The 27,995-nt window shown below is 43.7% G+C and overlaps 1 protein-coding gene across 3 annotated transcripts; it reads left to right on the top strand.

Moving 5' to 3' along the window:
- Nucleotides 1–127: 127 nt before the first annotated feature.
- On the top strand, nt 128–27,048 carry ATP7A (ATPase copper transporting alpha). 3 transcript variants are annotated; one of them, XM_032123664.1, is made up of 23 exons: nt 128–213; nt 6,316–6,459; nt 9,013–9,502; nt 10,235–10,966; nt 11,714–11,920; nt 12,967–13,130; nt 13,793–13,954; nt 14,593–14,669; nt 14,854–15,079; nt 15,433–15,666; nt 15,943–16,034; nt 16,458–16,585; nt 16,743–16,897; nt 17,196–17,330; nt 18,171–18,365; nt 18,595–18,777; nt 19,074–19,287; nt 19,942–20,088; nt 20,541–20,683; nt 21,000–21,203; nt 21,742–21,859; nt 22,381–22,483; nt 22,843–23,119. In XM_032123664.1, the coding sequence occupies exons 2-23, from the start codon at nt 6,352–6,354 to the stop codon at nt 23,117–23,119; spliced, it is 4,494 nt and encodes a 1,497-aa protein (XP_031979555.1). In that variant the 5' UTR covers nt 128–213; nt 6,316–6,351. The 3 variants fall into 3 exon arrangements, with proteins under 3 accessions (XP_031979555.1, XP_031979556.1, XP_031979557.1); XM_032123665.1 differs by lacking the exon at nt 128–213 and adding an exon at nt 220–385; XM_032123666.1 differs by lacking the exon at nt 128–213 and having other exon boundaries at nt 6,352–6,459; nt 22,843–27,048.
- Nucleotides 27,049–27,995: the final 947 nt, after the last annotated feature.

Here is a 27,995-nt window from a genome sequence, read left to right as displayed (position 1 = left end):
CATTTACTCCCCATGGCTGCGCGGCGGGCGCGTTCCTGTCGCGATACGGCGACACTGACCGCGGCTGCGGCCCCGCCTCCTCCCGCCGCCGTCACGTGTCCGCCTGCGTCACGTGCCGCGTGGGCGGGGCCGAGCGCCGCGTGTCACGTGGCACGGCGGGGGAAGAGCCCGGCGGTCCCGGGCCGGGAGCGGCCATCGGAGCCCGCGGTCCCGGTGAGTGCGGACCCTGCGCGGGGCTCCCTTCCCTCCGTCACTGCGGACCCTCTCCGCGGCCCCGCCTTGGTTGTTTTCCTCCGTCAGTGCAGAGCCGCTCCGGGGCTGTCTCCGGCAGCGCGGACCCTCGGGGGGCTCCCGCTTCCCTCCGTGGGCGCTCCCGCGGCTTTAGATGCGTGCGGACTCGCTTTGGGAGCTCCCGCTTTTCCCTGTCCTTCGGCGCTGCCCCCGGCCCGTTGTCACTGTGTTCCCGGCGGGGAGGGGGTTTGTGGGCGGCTGCGGTGGTGCTGGACTACGTGTCCCCGACGGGAGGGGAGGGCCCGGGCCCCGAAACAAGCGCAGCTCGGCCGGGGTCTGCCCAGCCTCTCCGTCCGATGTGTGAGGGTGCCTCATCCCGGGGGAGTCGCGGGTGCCCCGGCGGTTCACCCACCGAGCGCCCCGGCGGCATCTCCGTGTCCCGGCGGAGCCCCGGAGCCAGAACGGCGTTTCCTGCTCAGCCGCTTCCCAGCGCCCCGGTAGCCCCTGGGGGTTCGGCGGGGCAGGGGCCCGGCTCCGCTCCGGGGGCTGCTGCGGCCCCGGTGGGCTGTGCTTATCAGGGAGCACCCGCGTTTAGGGGCTTGGCACGCAGTGAGTCTGCACTCACTTGGAAAAGTCCCCTCTTGTGCTCTTGTCAATGGCCAGAGAAAGTCTACACGCATGAGTCACTGAGCTTCTGTCCCAGTTCTGAGCTGCTCACCTTGTCCCTCTGAAACACCTTACTTAGTGTTTATTTTTATGCCACCATATGATGGCAGCACTCTGTGCACAAGCACCTTTTTCCAATTAAAAGCATAGTGTGGATATTCTGGAAAAGGTCGAGGAGTTGTTTATGATGCTTTGGGATGAAATCTCACAAAAATGAGCAAGAGCGAAACAGCTTAACTGTTGCCTCCCTGTGTTCATGTTCTGGAAATTGCACATAAGTAGTATAAAGTTGCTTAAAATCTTTCATGCAGTCAGCAAAGATTGTGTTTCTGAACTTAAATACTTGTTGAATTGGGTGGATATAAATAGGTGAAGATTTGGTGGTGTGGGACTTTGTGTGTCACAATGCCCTGTGTGAGCACAAACAGAGTTTCATTAGCAATTAATAATTATAATGTGTTTTCTTAGTAGAGAAAAGACCTGAAGCTTTTTTTCCTTCCCAGGTGGCAAAGCAGGGAAGCAAAAACTAACATTATACGTAGTTTGCTGTCTTACTCTTCTTCTTTTTACTGTATAATGCATTCCACATTTTTCTGCTGAGTACTTTGAGACTAAGCTTAAGACTGAGGCGCCCCAGTTGACCTTGGTATGCTCACATAACAAGGGGTTATAAATTATATCCTACTCATAATATTTCCTATGATTCTTCCAAGGGAACATTCATATTCTGCAAAAATCTGACTTGAAGAGGTTGTGGAAAGCCAAGAACGAGTTAAAGGATTTGCTAAGAATTTGTCTCAAGTTCTGTAAAACTCGTTAGAAGTGAAGCAGAATGCTTTCAATGAGTACTTTTTTTTTTCCCCCATCCAGTTTGTATAGAAATAAATTCCCTCAGAGCAGTTTCTGTCCTCTGCTGACCAAGCAAGGCTTGTTAAAGTCTTGAGCAACATGAATTACAACCTATTTAGAGCGTCATGTAGCTGTGACATTTATTGCAGATGTGCAGTTTCTCTCTCAGTGATTAAGCCTCATCTATCCATGGGCCTATCATGCATATCTCCTATCTAGTCACACTTTCAAATGGATCTGTTTGCCCATGAACCCTATAAAACCTCCTTCTTCCCTATTGGACCCATCTCCTGTTGCAGTTTTTAAGCCCAAGGGTGAGATGATGCAGCTTTTTCCTTTCCTGCCCTTTGCTCTTTTCCATAGGTGCCTGCAGACACTGAGGGACAGGCACCTTTTTTCCATTTAATGTAATAAGTAATTTAGCTTCCTGCTGCCATAAATAAAGTGAACTAAGTAGCACTTGGCCATTTAGAAATTTAATAAAATCCAAAGGCTGTAATTAAACCTGCGAGATTCTGTTGCTGCCATTTGTGTGGTATTTGCCAAGCTGTGACCTCTTTTAATTTCAGCTGTTATAAATTCAAGGTAATTATAGATAAACTGGTGAAAACTGGAGCTGTACAGGTAACCAGAAGCACCTGTCTTTCCTGGTTGTATCCTTACTAATCCCAAAACAGGCACACAGTGTGTCTGTGGGCCACAGAGTGTTGTTGCTCTGTGATGCCTGGGTGAGCTCAGATATTAGAAGCACCACAGTGTCTTTTGTAGAGTTAAATGGGACTCTGAGTTTTTACTGGTGTTGTAACTTCTTCTTTGTACTGCTCATTTTTTAAATTTTCTCTTTTTGATAGTGTGGGTTTACAAATTACTTAACTTTGACTTCATCAAGCCTTTTTTCTTCAGATATTTTACTTACAGTGACTGGTGTTAGCACATCAAAAAAATATTTAGAGAAAATATTTAGAGATTTAGAGTGTCTCAGTCACCCTGTGGTTGATCACTACTGAATTTTCCTTTCCATAGGGAGAAATTTCTGTTGGAAGTAGAAATCACCTGTTTCTGTTGCTTCATTCACTTCATAGAAGCACTAACTGACTTCCTTCAAGAAAATTGAACTAAATACAGAACTGGTAACTTGTAAAGGGAACTGCCATTTCTTTGTATTGTCAAATGCTGAAATTCTTTACTAATTGATGGCAAAGGTGTTTCGTAGATAGAGCAATGCACTGGTTAAGAACAAAAGCATAATTTTTTTCTCTAAAACCTGTGTAATCCATAACTTACCATCTCAGGTCTTTTCAGGACCTCAGCTTCAGGTCTTTTGTCTATAAGAAAATACGTTATGGTTAAAAGGATATGTCCATGCTAACTTGCACAAGCCATTGCTTTAGAATATGTGGACTGCCACAGATACTGACTTCTACATCTATTTTCATGCAAACTTGGGAAAATATTAACCCAAATGAGAACTAGGATTAAATTGTTAATATTTGTGTGCCCTTTGTGTGCATCTAGTCGTGATTCATTGGTGTAACAGGTATTTTGAGTCTGCTTAAGGAAGTCATGGTCTTCCTTAATTTAAAGTTGTCAGGAAGAGGAAATATGACAAATACTTCGTTCAAGTTTCAGCCAAATTCTTTCTATCTTGAAGCACTTGTAAGGGAGGCAGAGCATCAGAACTGAAATGAATATGACAAGGTAGAATACAGTCTCAGATGTAAGCATGTGTTGCCTTTAGATTTAACTGGTTCTCCAGGCAATTTTGCTTGGGGAGGAAAAAAAGGATGTGTCTACTTAGAGTCACTGTGTGTAACCTCATATTTCCTTCTGAGAACAAGATCTCTTCGAAGCTTCAGGAGCACTGGAAATCCAGACAGTTTGGCTTTTGGAAATTTCAGCAAGGCTGTACAGAAAACAGACTGAGAAACAACTCATTAACAATTCAGTGTTAATAATACCATGTGACTGATTAAAGAGACCAGTATTGCTCATTAGATTTGGACATGTCTCATTTCTTGGAGAACAACCTGTTTTTAAAATTAGTATAAAAACTGTTAGCAACCTGCAAGAAAGCAAATAAAAATCCCTGTTGGTTGTCTTCCCCACCAGCAGGGAGCTGTGACTGATGCTCATGTCATGGAGATCAGGGACATTCTTAATTGAAGGTCAGAGAACAAAAAGAAGAGCCAGTTTGATCCAACAGATAAATTCTATTGATGGAAGTTCTGCTTTCAGTCCTAGTATTTCAGGGCCTTGAGGGGTTAAAAAGGAAAAATAATTTTAATTTTTTTTTTTCTTATGCCTTTATGGTTTTTGTTTGAATTACAGCCTCTTCCAGGAAAGGGTTTTCTCTGCTGTGTTTATGAATGAACAGCAGAAGGGCAAGGAAACGGACTGAGAAAATGGAGGAAACACTTTGGTCATACAAACTGTCGTAATAATAGATGTGAAGAAAAGTTTAATGTTATTTTTACATATTTAAACAGTTGGGTTTTTAATGCGTTGCTGGGCATTTGGTAGCAGTGCTTATGGTTACTGTAATCAGTGTTAATTCACTGTGCTGAGAGTATGGCTGCTGTTAGTTTGACAGAGAACCTTTAATATTGTATCCTGGTTTCTGTAAAAATCGATATTATTGTCCTGTAGCTCGAGTCTACTACACCAAAGCACAGGCAAGGCAGCCAGGAGCTCAGCAGCTTTTCCCTGGCTTCCAGCTGTACCCCAGCTCTCCTCCAAGGCAGCATCTTGCCAACCTTTGATCATTTTAGATAGCAGCTCACAGCCAAAGTGTCCCCTTCCTTTATTTTTGTTTTCAAAGTAGAGTGTCAGGACAGTTCGAGTTGGTCATGTACCTGAAATGCTTTTTAATTCATGTCTCTCCAAACCTTACCAGAGGGCAGGTTGATCCTGTCTGTGATGTCTCATTTTAGTCCCATCTGCCTGGTTGTGCTGTCAAGTTCCCTGTAAGTCAAGTGCTTTTTGCAACTTTATTTGTGCTTCAGGCTTGTGGGAGTATTGGTGTGTCCCTGACTGTGGAGTTACAATGCTGTCCTTGTTTGCTGGGTGTGGGCTGAGCATTCCTTCAGGAAGAACTGGGGGAAGCACAGAGGATTACATTTCCATAGGATGACAGGAAAGCAAGTGTTTTCTTGCATAGCTTAGTGGTTTTTAAAGTATTTTGTCCCTCTGAGTGTGCAGATCAGCCTGAGAAAGGAGCTGCTGTATGAAATTTGCTTAAAATATTCTTGTGTCAGGTGAGAGTTCTACATTTCTGTAATGTGTGGATATTCACACACAAATATTGTGTGTTGCTAATAACTCTGCTAACAGCAGGTGAGAAGTGAGATCTGTAATAACTCCTCAGGCAGAGTTGTCTTATTTCTGTTCTTAGCAGGGATAAGATATATTTAATCTACTGGAAAAGTCACTATTCCCAGTTTTACATTTCTTTCACTTCTTGTTGATTAAGTTCAGCATTTAGTTTTGTGCATCAGGGCGGTAAACCTGTTTCTATGATGAAACTTCCTTGTATTCTTACGTGGTTTGTAACACATCTCAAAGTGAAACCAGAACCCTTCAGGCCTTCTGTAACAGGGAACAGTCTGGGAATGTCACCAAGGAGCAAGAAAAATTTATTTTACTGAAATCATGTAATTGAGTTTTCCAAGATAAGTCCTCAGGGTAAGAAAACAAGTTAAGCTTCTGCTTCACTTCAGCTTGTCAATTAGTCATCAAATTTTACTGCTGCTTTCACTGCTGCCAAACATTAACTGTGATCATTTTCCTGGTCACTAACCTCTCTGTCAATGAAAACTTGCATTACTTTTTTTCAAAATATTGAGAAAAAAATCTGGCGATTTGCTTATTTTGCCCTCTTTTCACCTTAGTCACTTACAGTTTATGCATTGGGCAAAAGAAGTTCTTTGCATTGGCTGTTATTTCTACAAATTAATTTCATTTAGGTTCAGTAATTCTTGTTTTCTGGGCTTGTTTTTATGAGCAAAAATAATAATGATTCTCTTCAGAGGAGCAGAAATTAGACTTTCTGAGTGAGGTGTGGGAAAAAGCTTGATTTGCTTCTTGAGCTAATTTCAGTTTCACTTGTTTTTGCAAACAGAGGGCAATATATGAGAGAGAAATGTGGAAAAACACAGTTATCAGCTGTGCCATCCTCTTGTTTCAGCATTCCAAGAGCTGCTGTCCCCCTCTCTCTCTCTTGCTTCTCCCTATAATTTAATATTTCACACCGGTGAATCACAGCTTGGTGCATGTAATTAAATGATCTCCATTGTAACCCAAATCCAATCATAGATGCCTGAGTGCTTTCCCTTTTTGAAAATTCAGGGGAAGAAATATGTAAAGTTCTCCATTCTGCTTAGGTCTGCTCAGATTTTGACATCTACCAGAGTTCCATGGTAAATCCTAGAATCCCAAAATGGTTTGGTTTGGAAGGGACCTGGAAGCTCCTCTCATTCCAACCCCTGCCATGGAGTCATCTTCCACTACATCCCTGTTTTCATTTCAATTTCTGTGAAATTCTTTAGGAACTAATGTCCTGATTGTTTTTAGCCACCAGCAATGAGAAGACTTGAGTAGAAATTCACGATGGAGGCAAAATCCGTGACCATCGGCGTGGAGGGGATGACCTGCAACTCCTGTGTCCAGAGCATTGAGCAGCACCTTGGGAAGATGAATGGAATCCATAACATAAAAGTAAGTGACACTAGCACTGTTTCTAGCAAAGCTTTGTAGGAAAAACCGTGATAAATTGTGCTCCAAGGGAGGAAAATCATGTGGGAAGAGTTTATTGTGTATGTTTCTTGGGAGGCTGATGTTGGAGGTCCTTTGGTGTATTTCTGGTAAATAAGAGAAAAACAGGTGCTTGCTTCACTGCTGTGGAAGCTAAGTCATTATCTGGTGCTCTTAATTAATTTTCTGCTCTACAATTAATTCAGTATTGTGAAGTAATGGGGGAAAAAAAAAGGCAAGAACAGGGTTTGTCCTTATTCAGGCTTTCTTTGCCTGACTTGGTTTTAACTTTTTTCTTAGCTCAAAGGAGATACCAACATTGTTGGTGTTTTTTCTGTCGTGGGCAAAATTTTGGACTGTGGAACATTCCAGGGTGAGCTGATTATCCTTGCAGAGTACATCATCTTACAGTAGTTTTAATAATGGAAGCAATTTAAAAGCTGGGAGACTCCTATGAATTTTGTGACCCAGCTTGTGGTAGAAAGAGCAGTTCTAACAACAGAAAATTGAGGAGTTTATTTATTTAGTGTCTGTGTTCTGAAAGCATCCTGTAACATTCTGTAGTTGTTGATTTTACTCCAAAGAAAGTTATATCTTCCTGGTTTTATCAACAGTTAACTCCTATTTTAGTGGGGATATCTTAGGTGAACACTTCCATTCCCAGAAATGGGCACAGTTTTAATTTGGGGGGTGTGTGGTCGTCGTCTGTAGCTGGTTTTGCAAGACCCATTGTGGTGCAGTTTCCCTGCAGAGCAGGTGCTGCACAGTTCAGAGCAGTTCCTTTTGGCCTGAAACAGGTGTTTGTGTACACACACACACACACAAATTTTGGTGAAAAGCAGCAAAACTTATGAGACAGATAATTTTTCATCTTCCTTCAGCTGTAAAGGAGCTTTAATGTGAGTCTGTGCTCTGACAGCAGTGCCCTGGAGCTCTGAACAGCCCCCTGTGCATGGCCAGATAAATCACTGGGTGTCTGCAAGCATGAACCCAGATAAAGGCTAAAAGCAGCCTGTAAAACTATACCCCCAAGGGAGGATTTCAGAATCCTCCCTTTCTCCTTCTTCTAGCAAAATGTCATTTTGTCAGCCTTGTGTTTTCTCAGGTGATTTCTGTGAATACGCCGGTGACTTTGGATAGGACAGGGAGATTTATACTTTAAATTGATTCAAGACAGTGTGCATCCCCAGTGTCCTTTATGTAAGGAATGAAGCAGGGCTTTAAAAGGACAGTACTAAGACTTTTGTATTTAGGTTTTTAGGTAAATATCCCACAGCTGAATGCTATTTCAAAAGATACGTTGCAAAAACTCAGTCTGAGTAGAGCAGGACTCTACTCAGAGTGGAGTCCTTTAAGAGGACTCTACTCTGAGTAGAAACTTTTAAGAGGTCATATTATCCTTTTTACAGCATCAGAGCTTCAGTCTACCCAGATCAGTCGTTTCAGAAAATTCTCTGGGAATAGTAAAACAGGGTTTAGTTTAATGATTATGGATTAGGTCAACAAGGGACATGAACGTTAGATGACTAATACAGACAAACAGCTGCTTTTAGGTTATTCTGCAATGAAACCAGTAAATGTCCGTGTTGCTAATTCTGCTAAGGCCCATAATTGGGGCAGAAATGAGGAAAGGTGGTTCTTAAAATGATTTAACTGATACAATTTAATCATGTCTGTGGTCTTTAGCTTGTACCTTTGCCCAGAGGAAAGATAGAATTGAATTGATAATGTGTTGGGCCTCTGGCAGGCACTGCTTTTTCCTTTTGGAAACTGCAGTTACTGTGTTTGATATATCATCTGTTGGGAGAAAATTAAATTGAGGATATGTGTACCATCAGATGGGAAAGGTTATTACCAAATAACGATGTCTCTGGATCACCAAAACGTACAGAGAGAGGAAAAACAGATTCTTTAATGTTAGTCACATATCAGGTTTCTGAAGTGAGTTTTGGTGAAGTTTGATGCGGGTTTTTGCTCACAGCAAGTTACCAGCCTGTGCCTCCATTGCCTGGAGATGCTGGGCTCCTTTCACTGCTGCTTAAAGCTGTGGGTTGTTTCAAAGAGTGTTTTCTTCCATCCTTGTAGCCTGAGGGAAGTTACTCCTAACTGCATTAGAATTACTGCTAACTGATTTGGATTTCTTCTGTGGGCTGTTTTGCTCCAGGGATTGAATTGGGTTAGTCATCCCAATTCTAGTGAATTTGGCTCTGGAAGTTTCATTAAATGCGTTGGTGCTGTCTGGATGTTGCAAGTAGAAGTGGCCAGACAGACTTTTAAAGGATTCTGGAGCTGGGAGTCGGGCTGGGATCTGTTCTGTCCAGCCCTGTTGTTGCACAGGAGAGCAGGAATTACTCGGTGGTGGTGGCTTTGCTCTTTGAGGTGAGTAGTGAAAGATAAAGTTATGCTGGACAAGTATTGCTAATATCTGCAAGTAAAAGCAGCTTCTAGTCTGGTGCAGTGTCAGTTCTCAACTTTGTACGTTGCCGTTTGCTAAATTGCTTTGTTTGTCCCCTTGAGGTCTCTCTGGAGGACAAGAACGCCGTTATCATCTACGACTCCAAGCTGCAAACTCCAGTGACTCTGCAGGAAGCCATCTGTGACATGGGATTTGATGCTACCCTGCCTGATTCAAACCCACAGCCTGTTCTGCCTGACACAATTTTCCTCACCCTCCCTGCCCAGCCAGCCCTAACACCCAGGCAGATTTGTGCCACGCTGCTGAGGAACAAAGGGATCATGGATGTGAAAGTGTCCTCTGATCAAAGAACTGCAGTGGTGACTTTCATCCCTTCCATCACCAATGGCAGCCAGATTACCCAGATGGTCCCAGGAGTAGATTTGACCATCTCTGTGCCAGAGGTAACGCCTGGAACTTGGGAAGATTCCAGCTGGTCCCAGGCGAGCAGCGCTGTGCTGCGCCTGAAGGTCGATGGGATGACCTGTCACTCCTGCACCAGCACCATCGAGGGGAAGCTTGGCAAACTGCAGGGAATTCAGAGGATTAGAGGTAAAACCTTAGTGTGTTGTCATGTAAATTGAAGCTGGCAAATTGCAAGGAATCCAGCAGATTAGAGGTACAACCTTAGTGAGTTTTTAGCTGAGATAGCTGAGTGTGACAGTGACTCTTTGAGGGACTGGGTATTTAATTATGCTTTTAATATGGACTAGAAGTGAAGAAGGGAGACCCCATTGTGGGAAGGATGTGGCTGTTACATGTGTGACAGTGTTCAGAGGTTGTTTTGCATTTGGTAGGGAGCCTGGAGTAATTGTGTTCCATAATTTTATTACCAGTTACAGAAATCTCTAGTAACAGATGTCTTTTTAAAATTGCAATTAATAGTAGTTCATCTTTTCTGTCCAATTAAAAATTTGTATTGGCATATATGTAATTGTATCTGAAAGGCAAGACCAGCTTACTGATACCATTAGCTTTGGGATAAGTGTATTACCACAGATCCCAAAACAAGGATAAATTCCATAAGAAGTAGTGATGCCATTTGTGAAAGTCTCAGGGAAAGAGCAAAAATTTGAGGAGGAGTTGAAAATTGTTGTAGTACTAGACAAAAACTGGTTGAAGAACTGAGTTGTTTGATCTTTACCAAACCAATGAAATCTCCTTTCTGTTGCAATTACATTTCTGACCATTTAAAGTGTTGCTGGAAAGCTTTGACGAGGTCCTGTGATATGCTTATTATGCTTAGGGCAGTGACACACACTTATTTTATTGATTCATTCCCAGTGTCCCTGGACAATCAGGAAGCTGTTGCTGTCTACCAGCCTGCTCTAATTACAGCAGAAGAAATAAAACAGCAAATTGAAGCGGCGGGTTTCACAGCAGCCTTCAAAAAGCAGCCTAGACCCCTGAAGCTCAGTGGGATTGACCTGGAGAGGCTGAGGAATGCTCAGCCCAGAAGCTCTGAGGCATCAGAGAGAGAAAACTCCAGTGGGACTGGCACAAAGACAGTTGTGTTCAGAGTTGAGGGGATGCACTGCAATTCCTGTGTCCTCAACATCCAGAGCACCATATCGGCGCTCCCGGCAGTGATGAGTGTAGTGGTTTCATTAGAGAGCAAATCTGCTGCTATAAACTACAACCCAAGCTTAATTAGCATAGAAAAGCTGAGGAAAGCTGTGGAGAATGTGTCTCCAGAGAGGTTCAGAGTCAGCCTTCCTGAGGAGCACGAGAACGTGGCACTTTTCCCCACGCTGGTGTCTCCACTGGAATCTCACCCTGCATCCAAGGATCCCAGCCAGCCCCTCACACAAATTGTTGTGGTCAATATTGAGGGGATGACTTGCAGCTCCTGTGTGCAGTCCATCGAGGGAGTCCTGTCTCAAAAGGCAGGAGTGAAATCTGTTCATGTCTCTCTCCCAAATGGAAATGGGACTATAGAATACGACCCACTGCAAACAAGCCCGGAGGACTTGCGGTCCTCAATAGAGGAAATGGGATTTGACGCCTCTTTTCCAGGTAATGACATGTGAAACTTTTAAATTTACAAGGGTTGTGCAGTTTTGTTCAGGATTTGGTACCACCCAAGATGAAATTTAGCAGCTGACGTACAGTTTGACATACTTGCCAAGAGAAGCTTTATGTCTTCACTGCAGATGAGATCATTAAAGATAACGTGCACATCCTTTCATACATCAGATTGGCTCAAATACCTGAGGGGTCACAATATAAATATGTCAGATAAATGCTATTTTATGTCAATAACTGCAGAAGTGGTTGGGTGCTCACACTTAATCCTTTTCACCCTGTTCTTGCACAAACAGAGCGTCCCCTGAATTGCTGTAAGGAGCAGTGGCCTGTAGTTCCAGAGCCTTTCTCTAAGGTTATAAACACTGACTTTGCTTATGAAACATGCATTTGCTTACAAGTTCAGCTTTGTGCTCCAGGTAAAGTCAATAAAACTGGGGGTAAAACTAAGGTTGCAACACAGAGGTTTTGCTTACAGCTACAGGAGAGGACAAAGGATGTGCAAGAGAACAAACACAATGAGGAAAGGCAAAAGGAAAAATAGTAACAAACAAGTAAGTTAATCAGTGGCCAACTTTGTGCTGACTCTTAACTGACAGAGAGGTGGATGGATCAGCTTTACAAGGTGTGTACAACCACCGTTTTCAGTCTAAACAAACAGCAGTGTGTCTGTCACAGCAGCTCATCCCTCCCTGCAGTGGCTGTTCACAATGTCTCAAACTGCAATCTCCTTTCCAGCAAAGGCAGAGCTCCCTGTGGCCAAACCTCAGCTTTCCCTCGAAGCACAGTTGGACTCTCACAAGCCTGAGCCACCCTCCAAAGTGCCACCAGCCCACCTTGGCAGGCAGGAGAGCAAGACCATCTCCAAGTGCTATGTCCAGGTCACAGGAATGACGTGTGCCTCGTGTGTAGCCAACATCGAGAGGAATCTGAGAAGGGAGGATGGTGAGATGTGTGTCAGTGTTGTCTGTTAGGTTTCCAAGCATTTGTTTTGGAGAATCCATCTGGCTTTTGCAGTGTTTTTAAGGGCTGGGTTTTCAGGACAGGTGTTTCTGCTCACCTCTGGTCCATAGGACAGGAACAGGGACATCCTTGCTGCTTTATGGATGTGCTGCCCAGACACTGCTGTTGCAAAAGCAGCAGCTGAGTGCTCCAAGGAATATAGGGATGAAACATGGAATCCTTTTGAAGGTAAAACAGCTCTTTCCTACTGCAGGGAGGTGCCCAGGTGTGCAGCTGAAAGGCAGAAGGAGATGTGTGCTTTAGGGAGCTGTGACAGAGGGACTGTGTGAGTGGATTAGAGGGACACAGGGTAATTTTAGCTCTGCGAGTCAGGGCAGTGGTGTCTGTGATTATATTTGCAGGAACAAACAGCTGCATGACTGTGATGTAACAGAGTCATTAATGCAGACTGTGTTTAATTAATAATTTAGTGTAATTAATAATTTAATTAATTTAATTAATGATTTAATTTAATGAAGATGGATGGGTTTCGAGTTAGCCTGGATTTTAATTTTTTTCATCCTAGAAAATGGATGAATCTAAATCCTCTCTGTGCCCATTAGGATTGCACTGTTAGATCTGCCCTTTCTCATTCAGGTTCTCTCTTGAAAAGAGGCTCCTAGAAACGGTAAATGCAGATCAGAGAAATAAGCAGCACTGTATTTTAGAAGAACTTCTTTTAAGTAAAAATAGGTAATTTTTAATATAGCATAGGCAGAATTAGATTTGTCTATTTAATATAATTATTTGTCTAATTAATTTGTAATTAGACTGTTAAAGGCATGCTGCTCATATGGAGTAATGCTTTCATCTGTCACACCTGCACTGAGGTGCTGGTGTTGGTGTAGCTTCCAAACATGAGGATATTTTTCTTTCTGTACAACACAGAAGCTTTCCCAATTTCAATAAACTGTGTTGTGCTCTCACATTACAATAAATGCAGGCTGTTTCTTAAGCCTCATCTGCCACTCACACATTTTGTTTCCTAGGAATACACTCGATCCTTGTTGCCCTCATGGCAGGGAAGGCAGAAGTGAGGTACAACCCTGCTGTCATTCACCCTGCAGCTATTGCAGAGCTCATTCGGGAGCTGGGCTTTGGAGCCACCGTGATGGAAAACTGCGGGGAAGGAGATGGGGTTCTGGAACTTGTTGTAAGCTGATCATTAAACCCAGCCACCCTCAGCTTTTATTGCTTTTATCTGTTGGATGTGCTTGTGTTAGTGTCCACTTCCTGGAGTTTAATCATATCACAGAACTTAATTTATAAAAAATGAAGTATAAGGGTACATGAGGTACGTATCACAGATTTTATCTTGTCCTGCAAACTGTGCTGGCTCACTACTACTACACTGAAAATGCAGAGAAATGCTCCTGTATTTTTCTGTTTGCTCTTCCTGTTGCCAGAATTTACTTTTTTTTTTTTTTCTTTTTGAAGCTGAGTATAGCTCAGTGTCCCCCAGCTCAGAGACTGAACAGCTAACAGAGTTTTAGCAGGGCTTAATAACCTGGTCTTTAAGCTGTGCTTCCTCTAGAAGGATTGGAGGGGCCCCTGAGCAGCATGGTTTTGTGGGAGACATCCCTGCCCATGGCAGGGGGTTGGAACTGGATGGTCTTTAAGGTCCCTTCCAGCCCAAACCATTTTATGATTCTACAGCGCTCCCATCTTTAACTAGAAAGATCCATCTCACTGCTTCCCACCCAGATTAAAGCAATAAATAATGCACCATAGTCACAAGCACTCTTCCTACTTCTTAGGATGCATTTGCCAGGTAACCTGTGCTTTGCTAACAGGAAGGAACCTTTTATTTTACAGGTGAGGGGGATGACCTGTGCCTCCTGTGTGCACAAGATAGAATCCACCCTCATGAAGACCAATGGTGTTCTGTACTGCTCGGTAGCTCTTGCAACCAACAAAGCCCACATCAAGTATGACCCTGAGGCCATTGGTCCTCGAGATGTCATACAAGTGATAAAGGTGAGTTTCATGTAGGTACCAAGTGTCCTAAAATATCCAGTGTCCTTGGAAGAGTTACACATCCCAGAAATAGAAGGAAGAGCTCTTAAAGCAAAAAATAGGTCTCTTTTCTTCCATCTGCTTTCTTCTTCTTAGTGCAGGTTTCTGCAGCTAATATGTGTGTTCTGGCTCAAAAATGCTTTGTTTCAACTTTGCCTAAGTTTTTAAACAGAAATAAAGTGAAACCCAGGTCATGGTAGACTTGGAGATACCAGCTATAGGTTTGTAGAAAAATAAAAGCACATCTATTTAAAAATAAAGCACTGTAGCTGGTGAGAGGTGAAAGAAGTTTCTCAGCCTTCTTCAGTTTCTCTGTTTCTGTGCTTTAGGAACAACCATTTTGGAAAGTCACACTTTAGAATAGCATTTTATTCCCAAAAGGTTAATTTTTACATCAGATTGCTTTTCTCTCTCTGTAAGGTTACTAAACATTAGTAACAGACAACAGTAAGTAAACAACAGTTACATTTCGTATCAGAAATGTTAATAAAGTTAATTAAAGGTAAGACTGGCACCACCAGTAATTTGGCAATAACTGAGCACAAAGTGTATTTTAGAACTGACTGTTCTCATTTTTATTACTGGGCTTTTTTTCTTAGGATTTAGGTTTTACTACTTCCTTAGTCAAAAAGGATAGATCAGCCAGTCATCTGGACCACAAACAGGAAATCAGGCAGTAAGTATTCCTGAGCATGCTAAGATTCTGTAAACATCTTTGATTCTTCTTTGTTACTCAAGCATCAATTTAGGATATTTTGTGTGACTGTGCAGACTTACTGCTTAAAATATCCTCCAGCACTTGGCTGCAATACAAGTTTTTTTTCTTTTTTTTTTTTTTTTTTTGTCTTTTTAAATCTGAGGTGGAAAAGGTCTTTTGTTGTGAGCCTGGTTTTCTGTATCCCTGTCATGGGGCTGATGATTTACATGATGGTAATGGACAGCCAGCTCTCGGATGCTCACGCACATCACAACATGAGCAGTGAGGAGATGGAGGCCCTCCACTCCTCCATGGTCCTGGAATACCAGCTGCTACCAGGATTGTCTGTCATGAATTTCCTGTCGTTTTTACTCTGTGTCCCTGTACAGGTGAGTGGGGTTATGGCAACTCCTGCTTTGTTGGGCTTAAATGCTCAAAATGGAAGGTGATGAAGAAATTAAGTTTGAAAAGTGAATGTAATTATGCTGATGCAAAATGGTTGTGTTGCCAAAACAGTTGGTTCTGGGGACTGTCAGGGGTGGGGCAGGGTAGGCAGTGGAGAGATGTTGTGCACCTGAGGCAGCTGAATCCCACTGGGAGGGCACTGGAAATACTGAGAGTACTGTGGGAAGACCACAGCCTCAGCTAGAGCTGGGATTTTGCTCAAGGAGAGAGGCAAATAACACAACTAAAATGGAAAAGCTGCTGCTGTGTGTTAGAGATGTGCGAAATGCCATTGCAGGTGTTCGGAGGGTGGCACTTCTACATCCAGGCCTCCAGAGCACTGAGGCACAACACTGCCAACATGGACGTGCTCGTGGTGCTGGCAACATCCATTGCCTTCCTCTACTCCTTTGTCATCCTCCTGGTGGCAATGGCTGAGAGAGCCAAGGTGAACCCTGTCACCTTCTTCGACACCCCCCCGATGCTGTTCGTGTTCATCTCGCTGGGCCGGTGGCTGGAGCACGTGGCAAAGGTGAGGAAAAGAGAACCCCAAGGCACTGAGAATCATTTCAGAATGTTGTGAACCTTGTAAAAACACCCCGTGCAAAAGCTTTGCTGGGTTCTTTTAACCTTCCGTGTTGTAAAATCATCTTTAGTAACCGAACTAATAAAAGTTTGACTTAATATCAGACTGTTTGCAGAAAGTGTTGTCTAAAAAGGGTAAATTGCAACACACACAGTTGTCATTTACCCAGCTTTTTTTTTTTTCAATAGTATAGTCAGAAAAATATGAAAATTATTATTCTAGGGTAAAACCTCAGAAGCACTGGCAAGACTAATTTCATTACAAGCTACTGAAGCTACTATTGTTACCTTGGGCCCCGATAACGTTCTTTTAAGGTATCTTGCTTTGTCATTTGCTTTTTCTGTTGTTCTTTTTTTGTTGTTAACATGCTTAATTCACAGACAAATTTTACTATTCTATAGAATTATGAAGCAAATAATTTCAAATTTGCTGGCAGATAAAAATATTAAAATGCAGAATTAACACTGCTCTGCTCTGTTTTATTGGTTCACTGTTTTATTGCTGGTTTTTGTTTTTGGTTTTTTTTTCTGTGATAAGACAATTAGTGGATTTTCTTAACTGGAAAGTAAATAAAATTCTGGTAAAATAGGGCATTTCAAAGAGCACTATAACTTTCTTGTGGTCATTTTGGTATGCACTAATGCCAGCCAGTGGGGTTGTGCTTTGTGTGTAGTACAAGCTCCTTTGCCTGGGTCGCTCCAGTTCCAATCTCTTACAAAACATTTGCCCTGTTCCAGTGAGGAGCAAGTCGATGTGGAACTGGTTCAGCGAGGTGACATTGTCAAAGTGGTCCCAGGAGGCAAATTCCCAGTGGATGGCCGTGTTATTGAAGGACACTCCATGGTGGATGAATCTCTCATCACAGGTCAGCATTTGCTTTTTCCAAGTGTAAAAATGTTTTCCTTTAACCAAATCCGCAGACAGGAAGTCAAAGCTGATGTTCTCCCTCTTGTCAGGAGTTGGCAGCTGTCCCAAAGGTGCATTTTTCAGCAGTGTTGTGTCTGTTGTTGCCTTTCCCTCAGGTGAGGCCATGCCTGTGACTAAAAAGCCTGGCAATACAGTTATTGCAGGCTCCATCAATCAGAACGGGTCCCTTCTGATCTCTGCCACCCACGTGGGAGCTGATACCACTCTTTCCCAGATTGTTAAACTTGTGGAGGAGGCCCAGACCTCAAAGGTAGAGTATCATCAAATTTAGCACTCAAGGTTTGCCGTCTCATGCAGGCACCAGCACACCAAATCACTGGAGGGGTGGCTGAAACTGCTTGGATTTGAATTGCAGCTGCATAATGAAATATCTTGCTGAATAAGGGCTTTGATCCTGTCTACTGAGCCAAGTCTCATCCTGTTATTAAGTAAATCTGTAATTATAAAGTGTGGCAAGCCAAGTGTGCTGCAAGCAGCAGCTGTGATTCTTCTCTTCTGTGCCTTCAGACACAAACATGATGGTGCTGAGTGATGTTTCTCCTTCCCAGGCTCCCATCCAGCAATTTGCAGACAAACTTAGTGGCTACTTCGTTCCTTTTATTGTGGCTGTGTCTGTGGTTACCCTTCTTGCCTGGATTATAATTGGGTTTGTGGATTTTGAAATAGTGGAAAAATACTTTCTGGTAAGTCTCCTTAAGCACCTTCTGAAATATTTAATAAACAGCCTTACAATTCTATTAGACTGCAGTGGTTCCCTTTCTGGATTATCCCTGCAGGCAGTCGCTGACTATTGCTGCTCTTGTTAGTACATTTTTTACATTATGTATTTTTTTTTATACTCTATCACTCCTGCAGTTAAAGAGAATCTACATTAATTAACTCCTGTAAGTTAGGATTTTTTAAAAAAGTTAATTAAAAGAAGTAAATATTAAACATCAAAAATTTCCCACCATCCATCCCTCCTCTGTGAGGGGAAAAAAAATAGTCCCTCCTGTCAAAAGCTCCAATTCTGCATCTGGCTCTGTTAGCACAGCTCTGTGTAAATTCATCTTGGGAATCAGTGGAATTCATCTTCGTTACAAATTCCAGAGGAGGGTCAGGATGCCAACTTGGATTTAAGGGTTGCTTAGATCACAGGTTTCTTGTTCCAAAACTATTTCTGATTAGAATTTCTTAGTTTCCAAGAAAGTCTATCAAAGATATATACAGTAAGGAGGAAAAAAAAGCAGATATGAAGATGGCTATCTTTTATTATAGTGCATCATTAAAGAATTGTAGCACATGGTGTCTTGTTTAGGAAAACGTCCTATAAATAAAACAATCGAGGGTAGATGCAGTATAGAACAGAATTGGGTTAAATAGTCATTAATTTAATCATTCATCTTAGGTTTTGCACAATTTGCCTGTGCTTTACCTCAGTAGCTATATTAGCAGACGTTTCCAACCTCCAGGGCAACGTGGAGTTGAACGAGTTGTTCCTGCTGTTCACTTTTCTTCCCTGACCAACTCCCCTCTGTGCCCAGGGCTACAACAAGAGCATTTCAGCAGCAGAGGTGATCATCCGCTTCGCCTTCCAGGCCTCCATCACGGTGCTGTGCATCGCCTGTCCCTGCTCCCTGGGCCTGGCCACCCCCACGGCCGTCATGGTGGGCACGGGCGTGGGGGCCCAGAACGGCATCCTCATCAAGGGCGGGGAGCCCCTGGAGATGGCACACAAGGTGGGCACTGGGGTGTGCCCACAAGGGCTGTCCAGCCTGGGGGTGGTGGTGTTTTGCCAGCTGTTGTTGGAGCAGGTGATGGAATGTCCTGGTGGGTCCCATCCAGCTCGGGATATTCCGCGTTAACATCGTCGCGCCGTGTTCACGTTTGGTTAAAGGAGGTGCTTTTCCAAGGAATCTGCACCTCCGTGATGGGTTCATGGAATCAAATCTTCCTGCTTTCCTGCAGGTCAAGGTGGTTGTGTTTGACAAAACAGGGACCATCACCCACGGCACTCCTGAGGTGATGCAGGTGAAGTTCCTGGTGGAGGGGAGCCACCTCCCTCGTCACAAAATGCTGGCGATTGTGGGCACAGCCGAGAGCAGCAGCGAGCACCCCCTGGGAGCAGCGATCACAAAGTACTGCAAAAAGGTGAGGGGCTCCCACAACACTGCCTGCTCCCACTCATGGAAGAACCTCTCTTACGGGACTTCATAAATACCCCAAGGCTGTTCATGCTTATTAAATAATTGCTGTTTAATTGGGTAAGCTGAAAATCGTGGAGCCACATGAATCACACCGTATTAGATGCACCATTCAGACTTAGATTTTGATGATTATTTCCCTCCTCCTCTTTGTTCAACTGCACTTTCTTTTGTGGGCTTTATAATTGTGTTGTGCTATTATATATTTAAAAATTTCATCAGTTTCCATCCTTTTTTTTCTAGGAGCTGAACTCAGAAACCCTTGGGACATGTACAGATTTTCAGGTAGTTCCAGGCTGTGGCATTAGTTGCAAAGTCTCCAATATTGAAGCTTTACTCTACAGGAAAAACAGAATGGTTGAAGAAAACAATGTTAAAAATGTGACACTTGTGAAAATTGAGGAGAATGCAGACGAATCAGTGCACCCTGCTTTGATCATTGATGCTGAGCTGCCAAGTAAGTTAATTCTGGGTTCGAGAATAAAATGGGGGTTTTTGATTTTGTGTCTTTAAGATCCTTAAGAGTGAGGTTAGTTATTTCTGCCTTGGAGAACCGGGCTGACATCAAGGCACACATTAAACAGTTGCTCATTAGTTTATTTCATGCTCACACATCACTCAGAACATTTAAATGAAATAAAATTTCAAGTTGCATGTTGAATATGAGACTGGATAATCAGACAGGAGTTGTCTGTCTGCTCTCTCTGGCTTTACCTTGCTTCATCCCAAGTTACCATTTGCTAGCCAAAATTATGGGTATTTGCATAACTAATTAGTTTTCACTCAAGAACAGCTCATTTTTAGGTTTTTCAACTCCATTGGGCTGTTCATAGAAATCAAAAGCACTGAGAAGGGCAGTTGGTCCTTTGACCTGGGGTTTTTGGCCCTCTGACATGGGGTGACTCCCCAGGACTGAAGAAATATTGGTATCTCTCTTGTTAAGGACACATGAAGAGATTGGTTGGGCAGAAAATACAGAGAAATTCTTTATTTCTGTTTGGATTTCCTGCAGTGCTGTTCCAGTGCATACTGGGAGAGCCTGGCTGGGATGAGCTGCAGGGAAGCTCCCTGGTTATCCACATGATGGTAGCATTGTGCTTTCTTCCTTCAGCTACTGTGACCTCTCAGAAATACTCAGTTCTCATCGGGAATCGGGAATGGATGACCAGGAATGGCCTCCTGGTGAGAAATGAGGTGGACAAAGCCATGATGGAACACGAGCGGAGAGGCCGCACGGCTGTTCTGGCAGCTGTGGATGGTGAGTTCAGGGCTGCTATACTCAGTTTGGTTGCCACTAAGTACCACATAAAACATCACATAAGTTGGAATTAATAAATAGTGATGTTGTAGCAGCTGCACCTGAAGCAGGGTAATGGGCTGAAAAGAGATCATTAATCAGTTTTACAGCACTTTCTTATGGGAAAGGCTCTTCCTACCCAACTTAGCTGACAGGAGAGTTGGGCATAATAATAAAATGCAAAGACTTCAAAGAAAGCAAAAGGGGAGAAAGGAGGAAAAAAAGGAATTTTTTTTTCGTTGTGGTTGTACAGTCCATGCTCTGTATAGCTTTAAACCTTGCTGCCCTGATACCTGTTCTCATCCCACTTTGTACTGTCAGTATGAACTGGTTCTGGAACTGGACTTACTGGGAGAAGTTCGTTTTTCTAAATCAATAAAGATCTTTATTACAAACATTTTCTTTGTTTTCAGGAGTGCTCTGTGGCTTGATAGCTATTGCAGATACTGTGAAGCCAGAGGCTGAGCTGGCAGTGTACACTTTGAAGAGCATGGGGTTAGAAGTTGTCCTCATGACCGGTGACAACAGCAAAACAGCCCGGTCCATCGCCTCTCAGGTGGGCTGGTGTCCTGTGCCTGGGGCTGCTTTCAGCAGGAAGGGTGGTGTGGCATGTTGATATTGCTGGTGGCTGGTCTGTTGTGAAAGATGGTAATATAAAAAAATTCAGAATAAAGAGGGCATGCAAGAAGTTTTTGAATAGAAATAACATCAGCTGTGAATTCAGAGCTGTGTTCATATCATCGGCTGGGTTTGCTCTTTAGCTCATGAATGATAATATGGGTTTCACTCTTCCTGGCCACATCATTCCAGGCAGGAGCTTTGACAGCTGCTGGAAAAGCGGCAGCACAGTTGTGTCCTCTCTCTCTGTCTAGGTTGGCATCACCAAAGTGTTCGCAGAGGTTCTCCCCTCGCACAAAGTGGCCAAAGTGAAGCAGCTCCAGGACGAAGGGAAGCGAGTGGCCATGGTGGGAGATGGGATCAATGACTCCCCAGCCCTGGCCATGGCCAACGTGGGCATTGCCATTGGCACGGGTACGGATGTGGCCATCGAGGCAGCTGATGTGGTTCTCATCAGGGTAAGAAACTGGAGTTAAAGGGAGCTCGTAGGAGGGGTCAGAAGGCCCAGAGTGTTGGGGTGATGCAGGAGTGCACAGTCTCCATAATCCAGGAGAACTGGAGCAGAGGTTGTCCTCCCTGTGTTTAGATCAGTGATTATCCCATGAAGGAAACTTCTGAGTTTTCTGGGTACTGGACATTTTGGGGTAATTAAAGTTTGCGAGTGCACAGAGGAGGAGAAAGTGACCTGTCCTTTGGCAAACATAAATTACATTTGGGTAACGCACCACGGCACCTCCAGCGTTACAGGTACTTCTTCCTACACATCAGCAACACCCTGGCAGACTGTGGTCAGTGTTTGGAGCTGTCCTGTGAGGTGCTGTGGATGTTACTTGGATTGTGATGGATTGGCACTGACCAGAGCAGCCTCCAGAGGGCTTACTGTGATTAGCCTGTTACATCCAGTGCACTGTAGTGAGCTGTAGAACAGGACTATGCTGGTACTACACGTGTGCTTTCTGATCTATCTGACTGCTCCAATAAACATTTTCACTGCAGGATGACCTGATGGATGTGGTAGCAAGCATAGATTTATCCAGGAAAACTGTGAAGAGGATCCGGATCAACTTTGTCTTCGCTCTAATTTACAATCTCATTGGAGTTCCCATAGCTGCAGGTGTGTGAGTGTTGCCTGCACTAATTGGATTGGGCTCAGTGAGTAGAAGATGGCAGTGATTTACTGTTGTGTGGGAGAGTTCCCATTGTCTTTATTTCTGGCTGGCACTAAGGGCAGAGTTCTCTGCCTGGGGATGCTGCAGTGGAATATTTGTGAGCTGTCCTCATCCCACACTATGGCTGCTATGGATGTGCTCCGCACATCAAAACAACTTCAGGATAAAAGGTTTATTGAAAGAGCCTGGTCCTGTGAACAGTTTTATTGTAGGGTGGGCAGGACATGCCACCTCTGAGTTTCAGACTGTGCAAGTGCAGCACATCCAGGTGTGTGTTCACCTGAGGTTCTTATTAAGATAACCCCCAAATCCCTATGGATTAAATATGGGTCATTTAAACTAAAATCCCATTTACTAACAAATTAAAAAACAACTAAAACTAGACAGTCCACATGAAATTGTATCTATCAGTAGATGAATAATGCAGTGTTCCTGCTCTGAACTTGCTGCTGGTGTAATTTTCCAGGTGTCTTCCTGCCCATTGGTTTGGTTCTGCAGCCCTGGATGGGATCTGCAGCCATGGCTGCCTCCTCAGTCTCTGTTGTGCTTTCTTCTTTGCTCTTAAAGATGTGAGTAGGAACAGTCTTGTGGTTTGTACCTTGGGTTTGAAGCTCGGGTCTTTTACTGTGAGTGGCAGAAAATAAATGTGAGACTGAGAGAGATTCTGAAGGCTTTTGAAGAACAGTTCCAGCAAGTCTGTGTTAAGCAGACAGTAGTGTTTAAAAATATAATTTCTAATGTGAAGAGTTGTACAAATTAGAAGTGTTCAGAATGGGAAATTCCTTAGTGGCCTTTGTGTGTTTGTGAGAACTCTTGTTGTCAAATTACAAATGCTGCTGACTTGTGCATAATCAGTTTCTATCCATATTTCCGTATACTTCACTCCAGCCTCAGAGGTATTGATATGTTCTTGTTTTTCCTTCCTTAGGTACCAGAAACCAAGTTCTGAGAAGCTGGAGTTCCGTGCTCGTGGTCAGCTGAGGCACAAGAGCCCCTCAGAGATCAGTGTCCGCGTGGGGATCGACGAGAGCGGGACTGGCTCCCCTAAGCTGAGCCTGATGGATCAAATCATCGCCTACAGCAGAGCCTCCATCAACTCCCTGTTCTCAGACAAGCGTTCAGTGAACAGCATAGTCCTCAGTGAGCCAGACAAACATTCACTTTTGGTGGGGGATTTTGGAGAAGATGATGACACAGCCTTATGAAAGACTCGTTCCTCCCACCCCCACTAAGGCAAAACAAAAAAACCCCGAAGCAAAAAACACAACCAGAACAGCTGTGGTGAGGTCTGTGCATGTCTTGATCCTTGTGGAGGTCTTCTAGATGCATTTCTTCTTCAGTGTAGAGGTAGTTTTTGCAGTGACTTTCCAGGATCTTTTGTGGTTTTTAATCTAGACTTACCAAAAATATCTGGTGCGGGGCTGTTGATGCTCACAAATGGGGCTGTGTTCCCATTCCATGGAGCTTGCAGTATAGCATTTATTTTGGCAAATTGTCAAAATACAATTAAGGAAGCTAAGGAACCAGAAACTCATTTCCCAGCCTTATACCAGGCTATTTTATGCGCAGTGGAGTTCAGTACTGTGTTAAAAAATTGTGAATTTGCATCTGCAAAATCCTGAAGGTTTTGTTTGCAGAGAGATGTGCCTTACTTCAGAACCCTCTCGCTTCCACAGCCTGCCTTCTGCCAGAAATGGGTCCTCTCATATGCCTTTTCTTCTTGTCAACATCTGGTTCCAGCTTTTCGCACTCCAGGCTTCAAATCACCTCCATGGGATCTGGATTCCTGTGTGGTGGAAAACGGGGAGGTTTGGGGCTGAATCCACACTGAGCTCTGCACATCCTGCCCCAGGACACTCCTGCCTTGAGACTGTCTGCCTGAAGGTTGTCCAGGTTGGGAGGTTTGCTCATTCCCAACCTCTCCTAAGCCAAAAACTCCTGCAACACCTGAATGCAATGCCAGTGTGAGGTGTATTAGCCAAAATGTTCAGCTTCAGGAAGGAGCAGTGCAGTTAGTGCTCACCACCAGAATCTACTGGCACTCCTTCAATGAACCAGGGGAGTTTGTCACACAGACTGCCTTTAAAATCTCTACAGTTCAGTCTTTGCTTGTAAAGGTGTCTGTATTCTAGGAATGGCCCAGCATCACTGCATTGGTTGATGCAAACCCCCTTTGTTTGGTCTGTGCAGATCCAGGCACTGTGAATTCAGACAGCTGTCATTTGTTACTGAACTGCAATATCAAAATGCAGCTTTTGATCATGAAATCATGAATATCAAAAATATCCTCAGTGAGAGATGCCCATCAGCCAGTAGCTGGTTACCTGTTTGTTACTCACTGATCCTTGCTCTCCCCATGCACTGCTGAGGCAGCCATCAGCACCAGTTGCTGGGTTCAGTAATGTTCAATTTCATTATGAAGTGCAGTCCATGATGTAAATGTGTACTGATTGTGCTTATAGAAGAGAAATGCTCAGTTTGGTGTAGATACAGAGATTCTCTCTAATGTTCTGCTTTTTAACTCAAATCCTGATGTCAGGGCATAGATTGTGTGTGTAAAAAGTCCTGAGTAAACAGCTCTTGCATTTCATCTGAGAACCACCAGGAAAATCCCGTTGTGTGAGAGCAAAAGAGCTGTACTGGGGGATGTGTTGTTAGGAAATCAGGATACCTGTACTGCAGTCAGGAGAGCAGCATCAAATGCTGCTGCTGCTGCTGGTTTAAGAAACAAAATACTTCTGTAGCAGGATTTGAGTTCTTAATATCTCTACATGAATACAGAGTATTTTTATAAATTAGATTCCAGCTGTATGTAATATGTAGTGTTGTTACATGCTGAGATACATCATTGCACAGCCATTCCATGGGGTTTTGTTCTCAGTTTGGGTCAGTTGTCTCAGTTTGCAGCAGCAGAGCTGTTCTTACAAAGCAGATCATTACCCAAAGCTGTATGGTTTTGTTAGGATGTGTTTTAGTGCTTCACAATCATGCAAAGACTTCAGTTGTCTTGTTTATCCAACCTCCTTCTTGGTATTCTTGGCACAGTTGTGCAGGTGAAAGGGAGGTGTTTACGTATTTCTGTCTGTGCTGTGGGTGGTCTGTCACTCCTTCAGATGGGAGTTTCAGTGCTGCCTGGGGAGTGGATGGCATGGAAATGACACATCACCCTCCTACTGCAGGAAACAGGGAGGTAATTCAGGGTTGAGTTCCTGGTTGGTAGATAAAGCAGCATAAAGAACTTCTTAAACTATTTCCAAATACATTTGTAGAGCACATTGCCTTCAGCCTTTTGTTGTCCAAGTGCTGTGTGGGTTGAATGTTTACAGCTTTACCTCCAACTTTTTCCCAACACAGATGTTTTTCTAGGCTTTATCATTTTCTGTGAAACTCGGTGTTTGATCCAAGTACAGCAAAATAAGGCTCTTTTTCCAAACCAGGACACTTAAAGTGGTGCAGAGATGATTATCAGGGAATAAGGAACAGCAGCTGCTATCTGGGAGGGATGTGAGAGCAGCTTGTAGGGACAGACAGAGGATCAGGCTCTGGGGAGAGGAAATAATTGAGACCAAAGGGGGGTGGGGGCAAGGTGGTTGTGATAAACTCAGATTTTTTGAAAGCAGGTTCTCTGTCCAACACTCCCAAGGGTGAGGTAGTGACTTCTAGGATGTTTAACTTGTGATTAAAATACTGTAAAAGGTGCTTTACGTTGAAGAACCAAAATCCCCTTCAGTTTGAATGTACAGTGCAAGTGGAATCGTGTGTGGGAGCTCAGTGTTTTCCCAAGTGTGAAAGTTTTAATGTGTAAATAGGTTGCTCCTGTTGGAGACACTTTAAATTTCTGAATCCAAACTATCACTTGGAAGCACTCAGTTACAAACAATATTGTATTACTCCTTTGTCTATTTTATTGTTTTCTGTATCTAGCTATTTATAAACCTGTGCTCTATTTAATAAAAAAGTACATACGCTCCAGGCTTCACAAGTTGCTCTTTGAATCTTACCAAACTTACTTAAACTTTTAAAAGAGTTTAAAACACTTGAAATTTTATACAAAAAAATATGAAGTTGACAGAACACAATGGAAGCAAGAAAACACTTTTATTTATTAAAAACTATGCTTTTTTTTTTTTTTTTGCTTTGAACTTCCAACAAAATGTTTTAAACTGGAGATTTTTTGTTCTTCAGTTTTAGTGATGAATGGAGAAGGGAATGGTAATGCAGGGCTGTTACAGTTCTTTGCATCTCAAAACATGTTGTCTCACGTTTCCTATTCTTCTAAGACTGTGCCTCCATCATTCTGATGGCAATTAGAAGCTATGTAATAAAAATGTAGCATCTAAAGGCTGTTTTAAATCATGTTCTTTCATCTCCTGTAAGTATTTGTTGCTGTCCCAGCAAAAGGCCAAGGATTGGGTGTTAGGTGTGGTTCCAGCTCTGCTGAACACAGCCTTGAGCAAACACTGAGCCTGTATGGAACTGCAGGGCTGGGGGCAAGGGGGGCTGGTGAAAGTTGGGAAATTGTGGAATAATCTCATGTGGGAATATCCCTGTGTTAGGAAGGGGGGAGCAAAAAATGGAGGCTGGAAGAGGCTGCTGGAGGTCACATAATAAAAACCTGTCCCAGCAGCGGAGCCAGAGCTGCTCCCCCAGGACTGAGGTTTGTAACATCTCCACACCCTGTGGGCAGGCTTTTCCAGGGGTCACTCACCCTCCCTGTAAAAAAGGGGGTTCTTGCGTTAGGATGAAATTTCCCATATTTTGGTTTGTGCCTGTTGCCCCTGTTCTGTCACTGGGTGTTACTGGGCACAGTCTGGTTGAAGTCCAATCCAAGTGTTTCCAAGATGAAGAATTTTGCTTCTCCTTAAGATGCAACCCTGTAATTTCATCCTCTTTGACTTTCTCGGGCCTAGTATGCCTCATCAGGTGTGGAAACCTACAGTTTTAGCTCTCGTGGTTTGGAAAATGCAGGTTTGTTGCACAAAAATAATAACCAAAAGCTTTGGGATTGTTTCATTTAGGCCTTGAGTTATTTTGGGTTAAGGCAGTGTGTGAACCTTCTTGTTTCAAATGGAACTGTTCTGTTTTGGCTCTGACTGAATTAAAAATAAATAAATAAAAAGCCAAACCAAAACTTCATTAAGGTCGTAGCGCCCTTTGTGCTGCTGTCTCCTGATTTCCTTAAACTTTTATTAAACGGTCCCTTTTCTTCAACTTTCCTTCAAATTCTAGAGTGAATCTCGTTTCCCCAGCTGCGCGTGCGCGGATCCTCGCGCGTGCGCAGATGGCTGCGGGTGCGCGGATCAGTGCGCATGCGCGGGCGTGGACGCATCACCCCGTGATCCCTCCGCGGGCAGGACCGCATCACAAATAGTCCCTTTTGGCGGATTACTCCGCGCCGGGACGCATCACCCGTTATTCCTCCGCGGGCAGGGCCGCATCACAAATAGTCCCTCCTGGCGGATCACTCCGCCTGCGCATGCGCACAGCCGCTGATCCCTCCGCGGGCGGGCCGCAGCACCGCCGATCCCTCTGTTCTGAACGGGATTGTGATGTTGGCTTTTTGCACGTTCCATCATTGTTAGGAATGGATTGTGATGTTGGTTTTTTCACGGTCCTTAATGTGAGAAAAGCTTTGCCTGGGTTCTGTAATGTAACGCTGTAGAATGCCTGCAGTTTGGGTGTTCAGTTTGGGAAGGATGGGGAGGGGGTCTTCACATTCCTGGAAAATCTTATCAGAAGAAAAAAAAACCCGAAACCAGAGGGGATGGAGCCAAGGAAAAAGATAAGACTGATAAGATGATACTCAGCAACTCCAAAGAATTAATGAATGATGCACGATGGTGATGAATAAAAATAAGCGATGTACTTTTAAAGCCGATCTTTTGGATGTACAGGTGCGCCTTTGGCTCTCTGCCGGAGCACCCGGCCGTACCGCCCTTTGTGCTGTTGTGTCCTAATTGTCGCTTTTATTAAATTTTTCTTAAAATTGTACAAAGAGTGAAGTTCGTTTTCGCAGCCGCGGGCGCTGATCCCTCCGCGGGCAGGGTCGCATCACCGCGGGTCCCTCTGGCGGATCCCTCC

The sequence above is a fragment of the Corvus moneduloides genome, chromosome 14, assembly GCF_009650955.1.
Source record: "Corvus moneduloides isolate bCorMon1 chromosome 14, bCorMon1.pri, whole genome shotgun sequence".
In the NCBI taxonomy this organism is placed as follows: Eukaryota; Metazoa; Chordata; class Aves; order Passeriformes; family Corvidae; genus Corvus; species Corvus moneduloides.
Note: the sequence above shows the minus strand (reverse complement) of the source record. Positions and strands in the feature narration are given on the sequence as shown.